Below are 16,265 nucleotides of genomic sequence, written 5' to 3' on the forward strand. Positions count from 1 at the left end.
TTCGAGTTTGCACGTTGAGTTCGGATTTTTCCCTCCAAAAAAACGGAACTCAGAAAGAGGCTAAACGTCATCTTACATGGACGAACATCATCATTCCTGGACAAAAGTCCAGGAATGATGATGTTCGTCCATGTAAGATGACGTTTAGCTTCTTTCTGAGTTCCGTTTTTTTGGAGGGAAAAATCCGAACTCAACGTGCAAACTCGAACCTATCCGAGCCTGCACATCCCTACTTAAAATAGAGTTTCACAATACATGGCTTCTTAACATTTCAATTGCATTTTAGCTACCCCTGGACCACCATACGCTCTTACAGTGGTTGATGTAACAAAGAGACATGTAGAATTGAAATGGGAGGCCCCCAAGAATGATGGCGGAAGACCCATTCAAAGGTTAGTCATGAAAATACACAGGGTTTATATCTTGTTCCATAAATTTGTTAAACTACATTGAAGTACTTAATTTTCAACATTATTAAACCAACAGATATGTTATTGAAAAGAAAGAAAAAATGGCCACACGTTGGGTGAAGGCTGGAAGGACATCTGGACCAGATTGCCAATACAGAGTAACAGATGTTATTGAGGGCACAGAGGTTCAATTCCAGGTCCGTGCAGAAAATGAAGCTGGTGTTGGTCATCCGAGTGAACCTACAGATATGTTGGCAATTGAGGACCCTACAAGTAAGTAAAACCTCAAATGGTGAACTTAAATGCTTTGCAGGAGAATTTAAACATGACTCCTAAAATGTCTCCTTTTATTTGAAGGTCCCCCTTCACCTCCTCTTGAGTTACATGTTACTGATGCCAGCAGAAACCATATCTCTATTGCTTGGAAGGCTCCAGAGAAGAATGGTGGTAGCCCTATTATTGGATATCATGTTGAAGCATGTCAACCAGGCACTGAGAAATGGATGAGAATTAACTCTCGACCAATTAAAGATCTGAAGTATAAAGCTGAAGAAGGCATTATTCCCGATAAAGAGTATATCCTCCGTGTTAGAGCTGTCAATGCCATTGGCACTAGTGATCCATCTGAAATTTCAGAGAATGTGTTTGCTAAGGATTCTGACAGTGAGTATATTATACGCATTGTAAAGACAGTGAAATTCTTCCATTAAATGATTTCTAAAATGCTTTTCCTTTTTTTTCCATACAGGTAACCCAACAATTGATCTGAAAACTCAGGACATGGTTGTTGTAGAAGGAGAAAAACTTACTATTCCTGTGCCATTCAGAGCTGTTCCAACACCAACCATTAGCTGGCATAAGGATGGAAGGGAATTGAAAATTGCTGACAGAGTAGCATCCAAGAGTGACTACACATCTGCCACTCTTGATGTTTCTAACGTCGTACATGCAGATGCTGGGGTCTATACTATTACATTGGAAAATAAAATAGGATCAACCACAGGCTCAATTAATGTTAAAGTCATAGGTAACTACTTTCAACTTATACACTTGCTTAACTTGCTGCTACATGCTCCTTCCTCCCTGTCTACCCCATCTGTGTCACACCTGTTTGTCTGTCCCTCCCCTTTAGAATGTAAGCGATTACGAGCAGGGCCCTCTACCCTCTTGTGCTTCTCCTTACTTTACTTTCATCTACCTCTTACTCCCCACTAGTGCACCAAAAACTTGGTTGCATTGCTCTGTTGCTTATCTGGGTATTATGGTCGCTAATGTAGCAATGTATATTATCCTTGTCCTCGTCCTGTATTGCACTGTACTGTAGGTCACTGGTCAACCTATTTGTTTTATGTACTTTGTAAGGTGCTGCGGAACACTTGTAAATAATAATAATACACAATATTTTGTGTCATTGATGTAAAAACATTTTGTCAAGGTTATTATATGTATTTTAAAGGTCTACCTGGGCAATGTAAGGACATCAAAGCAAGTGATGTTACCAAGAATACTTGCAAAGTTTCTTGGGAGCCCCCAGAAAATGATGGTGGAAGCCCAATATTACACTACGTCCTTGAGCGCAGAGAAGCTGGTCGAAGAACTTATACACCAGTGATGTCTGGAGAGAACAAATTAACATGGAACATAAAAGATCTGATACCCAACGGAGAATATTACTTCAGAGTCAAGGCCGTAAATAAGATTGGTGGAGGGGAGTATCTTGAACTCCGAAACCCCGTTATTGCAGAAGATGCTAAACGTAAGTTATTTAATAATTATAGACAACTTAAATATGTAGGATTCTTTACTCAGATGTATTGATTGTTTGTCATTATGATTGTACAGAGCGCCCAGATCCACCTGTTGATCTTGATACTAGCAATCCAACTTCAAAGTCCATAACACTGACTTGGAAACCTCCTCAATATGATGGTGGCTGCAAGATTATGGGATATATCATTGAGAAGATAGTCAAAGGTGGTGAAAAGTGGGAAAAATGCAATGACTGTCTAATACCTGTACTGACCTACACTGTAAAAGGTTTGGAAGAGGAGAAAGAGTACCAGTATCGTGTACGTGCAGAAAATGCTGCTGGAATTAGCGAGCCTTCTCGTGTCACCCCAGGAATTAAAGCTGTGGATCCCATGGGTAAGGAAATAAAACATTAGCAACAGGAACAACAAATATAGAACAAGCTTTGCCCAATGTAACATTATAACAGTTCAAATAAAAATATGTTATTCTCTATTTTCAACTAGATCCTCCAAAGGTGTTCCTTTCAGGAAGTTTGCAGTCTGGACTTTCTGTTAGACAAGGAGATGAGATTACATTGAATGCAAATATAAGTGGATCACCATACCCAACTATTACTTGGCTTAGAAATGATGAAGTAATTAGACCAGAGGAGATAAAGAAACGAGTGGATAAAATAGTACCTAGAAGGAAGAAAGAAGTTGTTGAGGATGAGCCATTCCATCTTAGTCTTCCAGAACGTTTGACCGTTGACAACAGTAGTCATGGAGAGTCTGCGTTATATGTCAGAGATTCACTTCGGGCTGATTATGGCAAATTTACTATTATGGTTGAAAATGACCATGGTGTTGCAAAAGCTTCATGTGAAGTAAATGTACAAGGTAAATAAAAATATGTTATATTGCAGAAGTATGGCAATACAAATTATATTAATGTCAGAAAATATAACGTTCCTATCCCTGTTACTTGCTAATTACATTGTGTTTTACAGTAATCTAATTTCTGATTATTTATTTTGTTTGCATTGCATTTTTCAGATATACCAGGTCCTCCTGTGAACTTCACGTTTGATGAAGTGAGAAAGAACTCTGTTATATGCAAATGGGAGCCTCCATTGGATGATGGTGGTAGTGAAATCTTAAATTACGTCTTGGAGAAGAAAGACAATTCTAAGGCTGAAATTGGATGGGTTATTGTGACATCTACATTAAGACACCTCAAATATCCAGTCACCAAACTTATTGAGAACAAAGAATATATCTTCCGTGTCACAGCTGAAAATAGATTTGGCCCTGGGCCACCATGTGTGTCTCAACCTCTTGTTGCTAAAGATCCATTTAGTAAGTTCTCTTTGTCCTGCTAAGGGAGCTCACATGTCGCAAATGTTAATATTGTTTTACTTAAAGAATAGAAATTATATAAATGAATGTGTGTTTTGACAGCTCCTCCAGATGCACCAGAAAAGCCAGAGGTTGAAGATGTTCAATCTAACAGCATGGTGGTAACATGGAAGGAACCCAAAGACAATGGAAGTCCTATTTTAGGATACTGGATTGAGAAACGTGAAATTAACAGCACTCACTGGGCTCGTGTCAACAGAAACCTACTCAATTCTTTAGAAATCAGAGCTGAGGAGCTTTTGGAAGGCCTTACATACATATTTAGGGTGTGTGCAGAAAATGCAGGAGGTGTTGGAAAGTTTAGTGTACCATCTGATCCGAAGACTGCACAATCTCCAATATGTAAGTTAAAAACCATGAAAATGTAACTATATTTTTGCTGTCATAATAGATTCTTTCTTCCATAAATTACCTCTTTTTTTCACAATTAGTGCTTCCAGGACCACCAACTCCAAGAGTTGTTGACACAAGCTCATCTGCTATTGAGTTACAATGGGATCCTCCATTGTATAATGGTGGTGGAGAAATTATAGGCTACTTTGTTGATAAACAGTTGATGGGCTCCAATGAATGGTCACGCTGCACAGATAAGCCTATTAAAGTTCGTGAATACACTGTAAAAGGCATTAGAGAAGGTGCAGACTACAAGGTTCGTGTGAGTGCTGTCAATGCAGCTGGAGAAGGACCTCCAGGTGTAACTGAACCCATCACGGTGCTTGAACCTCAAGGTATGTTTTTAGTTTTTTTTTGCAATCAGTACACAATGTGAGTGTGACAATGGGTCTGATTCAACAGAGGACGGAATTGCAAAGCCGCACACAAGCAGTTGTGCAATTCCGTCCTTGCAAATGCAGCAGGAGGTATTTGCGATCCCAGCATTGCGATCAACGTCACAGGCTGGGATAACCACTGCAACCATCACCGCCTCCAAACCGCCCCCTAAATTCTTCTGCCTGTCAATCAAGGAGAGGCCTAGCAGGGGCATCATGCAATCACGCAGGATCCGTTCTGCACATGCACAGAATGGGTCCTGCGCACATGCAGAATCTGCATTCAGCATTGCACTTATGTGCAATGCTGAATCAGGCTCAATGTGTGACACATGCATATAACAATAATTTCTAATTGTTTCTTTTGATTCACCATTAGAACCTCCAGTTGTTGAATTGGACCTTTCAGTACGAGATGGTATCCAGATTCTTGCTGGCCAGGCTCTAAAGATCCCTGCCAATGTCTTTGGTCGTCCAGCACCTAAAATTGAATGGACCATAGAAGAAGGAGAACTTAACAAAGAGACGGCTGTAATAGTTAATGTTGGGAACTCATCTGTGCTTACTATTGCCAGTGCAGATAGGAAGGACCACGGCAGATATATTATCACTGCCAGCAATGAAAGTGGTACCAAATCTGCTGCAACAAGAGTTGAGATCTTTGGTAAGAATATAGTTTAAATTGAAGTACATATCTCTTATAGCATGAGTATGTTATTTCAAGAAGACAGAAGTTAAAAAAAATTATTCTTACAATGTTATGCTTTTTCAGATGTTCCTGGACCAGTTACTGAACTGAAACCAGTTGTGGTTAACAGAAAAATGGCATTGCTTAACTGGTCTGATCCAATCGATGATGGTGGAAGTGACATCACAGGCTTTATAATTGAACGAAGGGATGCCAAAATGAACATCTGGAGACAGCCAATAGACACAGAAAGATCTAAATGTGACATTACAGGTCTTCTAGAAGGGCAAGAATATATGTTCCGTGTCGTTTGCAAGAATAAATATGGCTGTGGCCCACCTGTTGATTTGGGACCAATTCTTGCCGTTGATCCACTAGGTAACATAGATAAAAGTATTTAAAATATTATAATTAGTTGTGTATTTTGATTACAGCCAGGCAAACACAAAACTGTTTTTAAGTCTTCATTACCTGATCACTTAAAATCAAACTTGAGAGTCATCTAAACACTTTGATTTTTTTTACTAATATAGGCCCTCCTGGTTCACCTGAAAGATTTACCTACACCGAGAGAACTAAGTCATCCATTACCCTGGACTGGAAAGCTCCTCGTAATGATGGTGGCAGCCCTGTTACAGGGTATATCCTTGAGAAACGACGACATGACGCTACAGAGTTTGAGAGGTGCAATAAGAGGCTCTGTCCAGACACATTCTTTTTAGTAGACAATCTTGCAGAGCTGCACATGTATGAATTCCGGGCCAAGGCTGTTAATGAAGTTGGTGAAAGTGAACCGTCCCTGCCGCTTAATGTGGTAATTCAGGATGATGAAGGTACTTTGCATCACTTTGGCTATAAATTAAAGCTGCTTTCAATAATTTATACAGGAAATACTTAGGCAACACCTTAATGTTATATCATCTTCCACATCTAGTTCCTCCTACTGTCACTCTTCGTCTGGCTGTTAGAGGAGACACTATTAAAGTTAAGGCAGGAGAACCTGTGAACATCCCAGCTGAAGTGACTGGTCTTCCATTGCCAAAGATTGAATGGACCAAAAATGAAGTGGTGATTGACAAGTCAACGCCAGCCCTGAAGATTGAGAAACAAGAGGTTTCAAGGAGTGAAGCTAAGACAGAAGTAATCATACCCAATGCACAGAGGAGTGATAAGGGATCATACATAGTTGCAGCCTCCAACCGTCTCGGATCTGCCTACCGCTCTGTCAGTGTTGAAGTATTTGGTAAGTATTTGGTGTCAGCTTCAATTCAAATTGTCTCATTGTCTCCCAAGTATACATTTTTATTTTCATTCACTTATTTAATCAGATCGCCCTGCACCACCAAGAAACTTGACAGTCACTGACATCAAAGCTGAATCCTGCTACGTGATCTGGGATGCACCAGTAGACAATGGCGGAAGTGAGATAATGAACTATATCATTGACAAACGAGATGCAAGCAAGAAGAAATCAGAATGGGAGGAAGTTTCCAACATAGTAGTTGACAGAAGATACGGGGTTGGTTGATAATTATTCTAAGAACATATTGCTTACAACTTTTCATCCTAATTTGTGGGTGTGTTTACTGAAATATCAGTAGCTTCTAATAAAAAAATATACAGAGACTTTATTATTTAATGAAAGTTATTTACCTGCCTTCTCTTAATTAATATTGCAGTATAGTACAATTGTCATGTATTGTATATCTTTATAGTATACAATTATAATGTTAAACAGTAAGCAGAATTGTTAAAGAATTGCATCTTATTCATTGTTTCAGATCTGGAAGCTTACAACTGATGGAGAGTATCAATTCCGTGTTAGAGCAGTTAACAAATATGGCATTAGTGATGACTGCCTATCAGACAAGGTAGTAATAAAGGAACCATACGGCCTTCCTGGTGCTCCCAAAAAGCCAAAAGCTTCTAACTGCACCAGATCCTCCATGTTGGTGTCCTGGGAACCTCCATTGGACAATGGTGGATCTCCAATTACTGGCTATTGGCTTGAGAAGAGAGAAGTTGGTGGTGTATATTGGGGTCGTGTGAACAGAGCTCCAGTCACAAAGCCTGCTGTGAAAGGCCTGGAATTCACTGTACTGCGTTTGATCGAAGGTGTAGAATACCAATTCCGTGTTATGGCTATCAATGCGGCTGGAGTAGGTCCTCCCAGTGAGCCTTCAGATCCTGCTTTGGCTGTAGACCCGACCTGTAAGTATAAATTCTATGAGGACATGATAAAAACTGTTACGGTAATTGTACTGGCAACCCTATGCCTGTGAGATAACTATCTTTTTACTATGCATACTGAAGGGATTCCTTATACATCTCAAGAAGGCAGCAAACTTAACCAGTTACCTCATTTTAAATTTATATCATCATATTGGGAAAAATTTTCAAACTACTGCACATCTCTTAACTGTAACGAAGAGATCATGTAATCACATTTGTTTTAAAATGTAGTATATGAGCTTAAAAAAACTAAAGATGTATTATTTTGATATTATGGACTTTGATATTATAGGCTATGCATGACCCTCTATAGGCCACACAGACTATTAACCGTAGTCCAAGGACCAAAATCCTAGGAACATGTTACAATACGACTTTAATAAAGTGTAATAAGGTTATGATTTAATTGTTTACTATATAAAAAATGAGCATGTTGTAAATATATATAAATATATATATATATATATTAAATTTTATATATATATTTATTTTTAAGATGTCCCAGGTGCACCATCTTGCCCAGATGTAAAAGACAAAACCAAGTCAAGTGTGTCTCTTGCCTGGAAGAAACCAGAAAAAGATGGTGGCAGTCCAATTAAGGGGTACCTTGTTGAAATGCTAGAAGAAGGCAGTTCAGACTGGAAAAAGGTCAATGAACCTGACAAGCTGTTCCCTACTTGTGACTGTGTAGTTCCAAACCTGCTAGAATTTAAGAAGTATAGGTTCAGAGTTAAGGCAGTTAATGCTGCTGGTGAATCTGAACCAAGTCTTGCTACTGGAGAAATACCAGTGAAGGAAATACAAGGTAATAAACATATTTTATCTAGTCATAGAAAAATATTCTTCAAGTTCTTCAAGTCTAAACCTAAACTTTTATGTAATTACCTTCTTGCAGAGGAGCCCGATATTTCAATTGACTTGAAATCACAAGACTTTTTGAACTGTCGCGCTGGTTCTACAATCAAAATTACAGCTGTCATTACTGGTCGTCCAGTACCCAAAGCATCCTGGGAGTTTGAGGGTGTAGCAAAGAAAGAGATAAAGGTAAGATAATTGAGCCAAATATGCATAAAAATGTGGTGTATTGATAACGCCTGTTATATTAAAGTACCTACTGTAGCTAATTAAGTCATGATCCACAAGAAAGCCCTCTAAACTACAAAAGCTCTTGAAAATTAGCTGCAGATAGCACAAATTTGTATGCATGTATGTAACTATTACTATATACTGTAGATTGTGTCTTGACTACTGTGTTAATTGTATTCCCTTCTGTAGGATCAAGTCCACAATATTCCAGTGGATTCACAGGTATGTAATTAATATTTGTTTGTTAGTACAATTAGTATTGCCCTTTTTATCTTCTATTACCACCTATAGTAAGTCAGAAAAATAAAAGTTTTTTTCTTATTTTATTTAAAAAATAAATATACCATATTCACACTGTAATTTTATGTACTAATGTAAAATCAAATCACCCAATTAAAATAAAAATAGACACAAAAATGTAAATTAACCACTTCATGAACAAACCACATTTTTATGTTTGAGTGTCAGTTTGTTTAACTGGAATATTTTTGCTAATCACAGTAAATGTTATATATTTTTTCTCTAAGCAGATGGCTTTATCTTTTTTTATTAGCATATTAGAATAAATATACTTCTAAATTCGCTGTGTAGGGGAAAAATAACTTGATTGGGAAAATTATTTTTTATTGTAAGATTTTTTAATTTTGCACCCTTATTGCAAGCCAATTATTGTAATTTATCTAATATTGTAATCAGTTATGTTCCATATATATATAACCAATTTGTATAGTTTATTTAAAATGTAAAGATGTGTTAGGGTTATATTGTCTTATTTTATTTCTTAAATTATTATATTTACCTTGAAGAGACTTTGTCTTGCTTCAGTGATCTTCCCTTTACTACAGTAGCACTAAAGCATTCAGTGTAAGCTGGTTCTAATAGAGCTATTTCTGTTAGATCACGTTTATAAAGATTCAATAGTGCTAGCAGTAGAGACCTAATAGTGTTCTCTTGTACATTGCACTGGGACTGAGTATTGCTTGGAGAAGAATTTTCTGTTCAGAGGAGAAAACAGTATTATAGCATCATTCAATTTTGGCAGCCTCTCTAGATCCTAATGATGTCCATACTCTCAAAAGACTGACCATTTTCTGCCTGCCATATTAAACAGAAGTATAGTGTTAACTAGCCACATCTCTGCCATTTAAAGTCAGCAGGGGATCACCGAGTTGTTAATGTATACGTCTTGGAACTTTGGGAAGTCTAAAAATATGTTCTGAATATGTTTAGGTTGAAGCAACGGATACTACTTCAGTTGTCATTATTCCTAAATGCAACAGAGAACACTCTGGAAAATACAGTATCACAGCAAAGAATAAAGCTGGACAGAAAACAGTCAATGTTAGAGTAAATGTCTTGGGTAAGACTGTATAAAGTTATTTTTAAGTTTTAAATGTGTGAGAAAAGCTTTAGCACAGTTCATAAACATGTGCTAGTGGTGTTTCACTGACAGGATGGAGTTAAGGAAAAGTCCAGCTCTAGACATCTTGTCGTAAGTCAGAGCATGTAAAAAAGTGATTCTAATATAACAATATTTACCTTACAGATGCTCCTGGGCCACCAAAGGATCTCAAAGTTAGTGATGTAACAAGATCCACTGCTAAACTTACATGGAAAGCCCCAGATAATGACGGTGGAGATAGAATTAGAAATTACATTGTTGAAAAGAAGACAGTTGAAGGAAAATCATGGGGCAAGGTCACTACTGACTGTGCAGGTACATCATACACAGTACCTGACCTCATTGATGGACAGGAATACTTCTTCAGGGTGACAGCTGAAAACCGATTTGGCACTGGGCCTCCTATTTCAACCATCCAGAGGACAAGAGCAAGAGATCCAATACGTAAGTGTCATAAAGTATTGTTTAAAATGTCTGAAACTTTTAATACTGTATATATATATATATTTATTTGAATGTGTTTACCCTTAGTAACCTCCTTTGATAGAATACGATGATATGTCATAAATATAATAATGACATTATTGCCTGTTTGCTTCAAAGATCCACCTGAACCACCTACCAGACTTAAAGTTGGTCTTGTGACAAAGAATTCAGTGGCACTAACATGGAGACCACCAAAGAATGATGGTGGAGCACCTGTGACTCATTATATCATTGAGCGCTTATTCTGGGATCCTTCTGGAGAGAGCAAAGAGACATGGAAGCAATGTAACAAGCGAGATGTGGAGGAAACAAAATTCACTGTTGAAGACCTTAAAGAGGGTGCAGAATATGAGTTCCGTGTTAGAGCTGTAAATGAGGCTGGACATAGCAAACCATCTTCAACTGTAGGCCCAGTGGCTGTGAAAGACCAGACATGTAAGTAATAAATGCAACTTGAACATTTTATTTTTTTTATTATCCATAAATGCATCTATCTGTTTTGCTAAATTATTTCATATTTTTATCAGGTCCCCCATTAATTGAGCTTAAAGAATTTTTGGAAGCTGAAGAGGGAACAGATATAAGCATTGTAGCAAAGATAAAGGGTTGTCCTTTCCCTACCTTGAAATGGTTTAAAGCACCTGCAAACAAGCCTGATGACAAAATACCAATGCAGTATGATCAACATGTTAACAAAGTTGTTGGTGAAGATGACTGCACTTTATTGATTCACCAGTCACGTAGAAATGATACTGCTTTGTACACTCTGACAGCAGAAAATAACCTGGGAGCTGATGCAAAGGAGATGCGATTGAATGTCCTTGGTAATTATATATTGTTTTTTAAAATTAATTGTTCTATAGTTATTTTCTAATTATTTATATTATATATATATATCTATATAATTTATTATATTTTTGCAAATAATTACTTTTTCAATTGTCTAATTTTTAATTTATTTTTAACAGTAATTTTCACTTTTTGTTTATAGGACGCCCTGGGCCACCATTGGGACCAATTAAATTTGAATCAATTACAGCCGAAACCATGACTTTGGCTTGGCTTCCTCCCAAAGATGATGGGGGCTCTAAGATTACAAACTATGTTATTGAGAAGAGAGAAGCAAACAGGAAACTATGGAGTCCTGTAACCAAAGAGGCTAAGGAATGCATCTACACAATACCAAAACTGGTAGAAGGCCATGAATATGTGTTCCGTATTATGGCTCAGAACAAGTATGGTGTTGGGCTCCCTCTTGACAGTGAGCCTGAAATTGCAAGAAATCTGTACTGTAAGTTTGGTGCAATCCAGATTCTTTTCATATAAAATAAAAATAATCTGTTGCAGATGATAACATGGTGATTGTTTTGCTTCTACAGCTGTTCCTGGACAATGTGAAAAACCATCAATAAGTAGTGTTACACGGGATTCTATGACTGTCAATTGGGAAGAACCTGAAATTGATGGTGGCTCACCAGTGACAGGTTACTGGCTGGAACTTAAAGAAACCACTGGAAAGAGATGGAAGAGAATAAACCGTGATCCCATCAAAATTATGACACTGGGCGTTTCTTACCAAGTTACAGGGCTCATTGAAGGATCTGATTATCAGTATCGTGTGCTGGCTATTAATGCAGCCGGAGTTGGTCCTCCAAGTCAGCCATCTGATCCAATGACTGCCAGAGACCCAATATGTGAGTTCACTAAATTAGCATGGAAATATTTTACTATTTTTGTTCTCTAAAGTAGCAAAAATATAAATGTACTATAAAGAACTTTAATATAGTAATAATACATATTTTTTATCTTAGCGCCACCTGGACCACCAATTCCAAAGGTGACAGACTGGACTAAGTCTACTGCTGACCTAGAATGGGTTCCACCATCTAAAGACGGGGGGTCTCCAATTACTGGATATTTTGTGGAATTCAAAGAAGAAGGAAAAGAGGAATGGGCCAAGGTTTGTAGAAGAGTACATAAAAGAAAAAAGCTTGTAAAAATACCATCATATATACACTTGTTTAGTTGAGTAAATAAATTGGAAAGGCCCACATTAACTATTCCATGCTACTAATTCACTTTTCAGTCATTTGAAGTAAATAGAAGAGTCTGCATCCCCAGCTACATCCACATTTTCACACTTCTTTTTCTTTGAAGGCCAAAGATAAAGAAATCAGAGGTACAAAGTTTGTTGTACCTGGACTCAAAGAAGGAAGCTTATATCGGTTTAGAGTAAGAGCTGTTAATGCTGCTGGTGTTGGAGAACCTGGTGATGTCACTGATGTTATTGAAGCCAAGGACCGAACAGGTACTTTAATCCTAACACTTGGTTTTATGGAACAAGGATTTATGGATACATTTTATTTTGGATACATAACAGAAATCACAGCTGTATAAGTAACATGCAGTGTTGCTTGGATTTTTTTCAGAAAAACAAAATCTATATTTATTAGTGTAGCAACAAATATATATATTTATACTACTTGTTACAATGCTTAAAGAGAGTAAACAATATTTATTTAATTTTTGCAGTAATACCCGACATTCAGCTAGATGCCAGTGTCAAAGAGAGAATTGTTGTCCACGCTGGTGGAGTTATCCGAATTATAGCCTATGTCTCCGGAAAGCCAGCTCCAGAGATTATTTGGAATAGAGATGACAGACCCTTGCCTCCAGAAGCTACTATTGAAACAACAGCTATTAGTTCATCATTGGTTATTAAGAAATGCCAGAGGAACCATCAAGGCATGTACACTCTGGTTGCCAAGAATGCAGGAGGTGAAAGGAAGAGAACTATTATTGTTGACGTATTAGGTAAGTAAAAAAAAAAATATCATATTAATCTTACACATATAATGGTACTGTTTCCGGAGATTGCTTCCAGTAAATTTTAGGACAGTATAATTTACAGAAAAACTTATTGCCATAAATCTATTTAAAGCACAACTGGTATTTATTTATTTATTTGCAGATGTTCCTGGACCAGTAAGCCAGCCATTCCAGACTGAAAATCTAACAAATGACACATGCAAACTTACTTGGTTCTCACCCGAAGATGATGGAGGCTCCACAATTACTAATTACATAGTTGAGAAACGTGAAGCTGATCGCAGGGGATGGACACCAGTGACTTATACAGTGACAAGACAAAATGCAACAGTGCAAGGACTCATAGAAGGAGTAGCCTACTTTTTCCGTATTGCACCGGAAAATATTATTGGCATGGGTCCATTTGTTGAGACATCACGGGAGATTGTAATAAGAGAACCAATGTGTATGTTGACAAGACAATTTATTTATGTTACTTTTTTTTAAAACAAATGTTGTTTCAACTATAATTATTCTGCAAATTTACATTATGCTTATTATTGCTTACAGCTGTACCTGAGCGCCCTGAGGATCTCCAAGTAACTGCAGTTACAAAAGATTCAATAAGTCTAAGCTGGAATCCACCTAAATATAATGGAGGGTCTGATATTACAATGTATGTCCTAGAGTGCCGCCTCATTGGAAAAGACACATATTTGAGAGCTACCAAAGAAAAGCTCCTGGATAGGAAATATATTCATGATGGACTGAAAGAGGGTGACACATATGAATACCGTGTCAGTGCTGTCAATGTTGTCGGACAAGGGAAACCTTCTTTCTGCACAAAACCAATTACTTGTAAAGATGAACTAGGTATGTCCTTTTCCATATTTATTTCATCTTATTGAAAGGATTGCACTGTATTATTTGCAATTTAATTCTTTAAACTGTCCTGTCTGTTGTCCCCAGCTCCACCAACAATTGAGCTTGACTTCAGAGAGAAACTTCTTGTAAGAGTTGGAGAAGCATTTGCTATGAATGGTCGGTACACAGGCAAACCAGCTCCAAAAGTTACCTGGCTGAAAGATGAAATATCCGTCAAAGAAGACAATCGGACTAAAATCCAGACTACGCCATCTACTTTGTGTCTGGGCATACTTAAATCTGAAAGGAGTGATTCAGGCAAATACTGTGTGGTTGTTGAAAACAGTACTGGATCAAGAAAAGGATTCTGTGAAGTAACTGTTGTTGGTAAGAAACCATTGGGGAACACATAAAGTAATTCCTATTTTACGATATCTTAAAACACCAGATTGAAGAACCGTAGATGTATCATGTTTCCATTATGTAAATTGTTATTAATGCTGTATATATTGCTTGTATTACATAGATCGACCCCAACCACCAGTTGGACCGGTGATATTTGATGAAGTTCATAAGGACCACATGGTTGTCACCTGGAAACCTCCTCTTGATGATGGTGGTAGTGCAATCACTAATTACATTGTTGAAAAGAAAGACAGTAACAGAGACCTCTGGATGCCTGTAACATCAGCAACCAATAAACTGACCTGCAAGATTCCCAAACTTATTGAAGGAAGAGAATATAGTGTTCGCATTTGCGCAGAAAATACATATGGCATTAGTGATCCACATATATCTGATGACATGAAGGCCAAAGACCGCTACAGTATGTCACCTTTTTAACTTTGTTTAATGCCCATTTGCCTGAGTAATAAAAGAGTACAAATTTGCTAATGCTTTTATATATTTGTATAGGAGTTCCTGAAGCACCAGAACAACCAATTGTTAAGGAAGTAACTAAAGATTCTGCACTGGTCTTATGGAACAGACCACGTGATGGTGGAAAACCCATATTTGCCTATATTGTGGAAAAGAAGGAAACCATGTCAAATCGATGGACCAAAGTCTCAAGAGAGCCTATCTACCCAGACACACAATATAGAGTAACAGATCTACTTGAGGGATGTGAATATGAATTTAGAGTATCAGCACAAAATGAAGTTGGTATTGGTGATCCAAGTCCGCCATCGAAACCAGTTTTTGCCAATGATCCAATAGGTATGAATCATTTTGTTTTATAGCATCTTTGCAATGTGCTTCACAATTCCATCCATTTATAATTCCTTTTGGCGTCCTATTTGGTGGCTTTCCACAACTGTATTAAATCACAAAATAATCTAATAATATAAAAGCTAAAAATATACAGTGTTTTGAATGAAATACCAAAGCACTTTTCTTTTCTTTTTTGCTCACTTATCATTCATTAATTCATTTCTGTCAGGTTATAGAAAAATTCATAGTATGAAATTAAACATTTCACAGTAAAATAATCTAGTGGGCCAGTTATGAATGGGGTAGGGGCATGAGAAGGGAGAATTGGAAATAATAAAAAAGATATGAGAAAAGGGGATGTCAGACAGTAATAAGTAAGGCACTAAACCTTGTGAAGTAACCTAGATTACCTTTTTAAACTTTGATTTCCATTTTCTGTTTAGTCAAACCAGGGCCACCAGTGAACCCAGAAGCAGTTGACAAAACCAAAAGTTCTGTTGATTTGTCTTGGCACCCACCAAGACACAATGGCGGAGGCAAGATTATTGGCTACCTTGTAGAATATCAAAAGGTTGGCGAGGAAGAATGGAAGAGATCCAACCATGCCGCTGATGGCTGCCCTGATACAAAACACAGGGTAGTTGCACTCACAGAAGGTGAAACATACAAGTTTAGAATAATGGCAGTGAACTCTGCTGGTGAATCAGAACCTGCCTATGTCCGAGACCCAGTTCAAGTTAAAGACAGACTTGGTGAGTTCAAATTTTATTTAAAAAAAACTTGCTATACCACCTTACAAAGCTATTTTTGTATTTTTTTTCAAGAAATATATTTTACAGTATGAAGAAAACTGTATATATGTTATTTATACATATGTAGTATACCAAATAACAAAATTGCAAGATTAATACTCAAACTACAATTACAAAATGACATGATGAACATTATTTACATAATACAGAGTAGTAGTACAACCACAGATTACACAGTGAGTATAAAATAAAGAGTAATACAAAATCAAGAGGGTAACATCATGAAGCAAGCCTGTGGCCAGGAGTGTGGGTTCAAGAGTCGACTAGAGTCATTGATGACTAAGGCTTGACAACTGGGCAGAAGCTGCATGCCAAGGGGGGAGGAGATGAATAGTATAGTGTAGGC

At 37.4% G+C, this 16,265-nt stretch overlaps 1 protein-coding gene across 4 annotated transcripts in view; it reads left to right on the plus strand.

The window, feature by feature from the left end:
* TTN (titin) overlaps positions 1–16,265 on the plus strand; it is a 285,062-nt gene that overhangs the window by 204,102 nt on the left and 64,695 nt on the right. For all 4 annotated transcript variants that reach the window (XM_088461211.1, XM_088461212.1, XM_088461213.1 and 1 more), the window contains 34 exons: positions 287–392; positions 487–683; positions 768–1,073; positions 1,159–1,437; positions 1,867–2,166; positions 2,253–2,555; positions 2,666–3,040; positions 3,197–3,499; positions 3,602–3,901; positions 3,991–4,287; positions 4,709–4,993; positions 5,102–5,395; positions 5,551–5,850; positions 5,952–6,260; positions 6,346–6,536; positions 6,799–7,228; positions 7,746–8,054; positions 8,145–8,293; positions 8,525–8,557; positions 9,566–9,695; positions 9,882–10,181; positions 10,341–10,658; positions 10,751–11,047; positions 11,215–11,514; positions 11,603–11,917; positions 12,035–12,183; positions 12,381–12,531; positions 12,756–13,037; positions 13,195–13,497; positions 13,602–13,904; positions 14,001–14,282; positions 14,422–14,721; positions 14,811–15,113; positions 15,551–15,859. In XM_088461211.1, coding sequence (XP_088317337.1) covers positions 287–392; positions 487–683; positions 768–1,073; positions 1,159–1,437; positions 1,867–2,166; positions 2,253–2,555; positions 2,666–3,040; positions 3,197–3,499; positions 3,602–3,901; positions 3,991–4,287; positions 4,709–4,993; positions 5,102–5,395; positions 5,551–5,850; positions 5,952–6,260; positions 6,346–6,536; positions 6,799–7,228; positions 7,746–8,054; positions 8,145–8,293; positions 8,525–8,557; positions 9,566–9,695; positions 9,882–10,181; positions 10,341–10,658; positions 10,751–11,047; positions 11,215–11,514; positions 11,603–11,917; positions 12,035–12,183; positions 12,381–12,531; positions 12,756–13,037; positions 13,195–13,497; positions 13,602–13,904; positions 14,001–14,282; positions 14,422–14,721; positions 14,811–15,113; positions 15,551–15,859 — 9,108 coding nt within the window. The remainder of the gene's footprint in view (positions 1–286; positions 393–486; positions 684–767; positions 1,074–1,158; positions 1,438–1,866; positions 2,167–2,252; positions 2,556–2,665; positions 3,041–3,196; positions 3,500–3,601; positions 3,902–3,990; positions 4,288–4,708; positions 4,994–5,101; positions 5,396–5,550; positions 5,851–5,951; positions 6,261–6,345; positions 6,537–6,798; positions 7,229–7,745; positions 8,055–8,144; positions 8,294–8,524; positions 8,558–9,565; positions 9,696–9,881; positions 10,182–10,340; positions 10,659–10,750; positions 11,048–11,214; positions 11,515–11,602; positions 11,918–12,034; positions 12,184–12,380; positions 12,532–12,755; positions 13,038–13,194; positions 13,498–13,601; positions 13,905–14,000; positions 14,283–14,421; positions 14,722–14,810; positions 15,114–15,550; positions 15,860–16,265) is intronic.

Source organism: Taudactylus pleione, unplaced genomic scaffold, assembly GCF_031769625.1.
Source record: "Taudactylus pleione unplaced genomic scaffold, aTauple2 ptg001027l, whole genome shotgun sequence".
NCBI classification, from domain to species: Eukaryota; Metazoa; Chordata; class Amphibia; order Anura; family Myobatrachidae; genus Taudactylus; species Taudactylus pleione.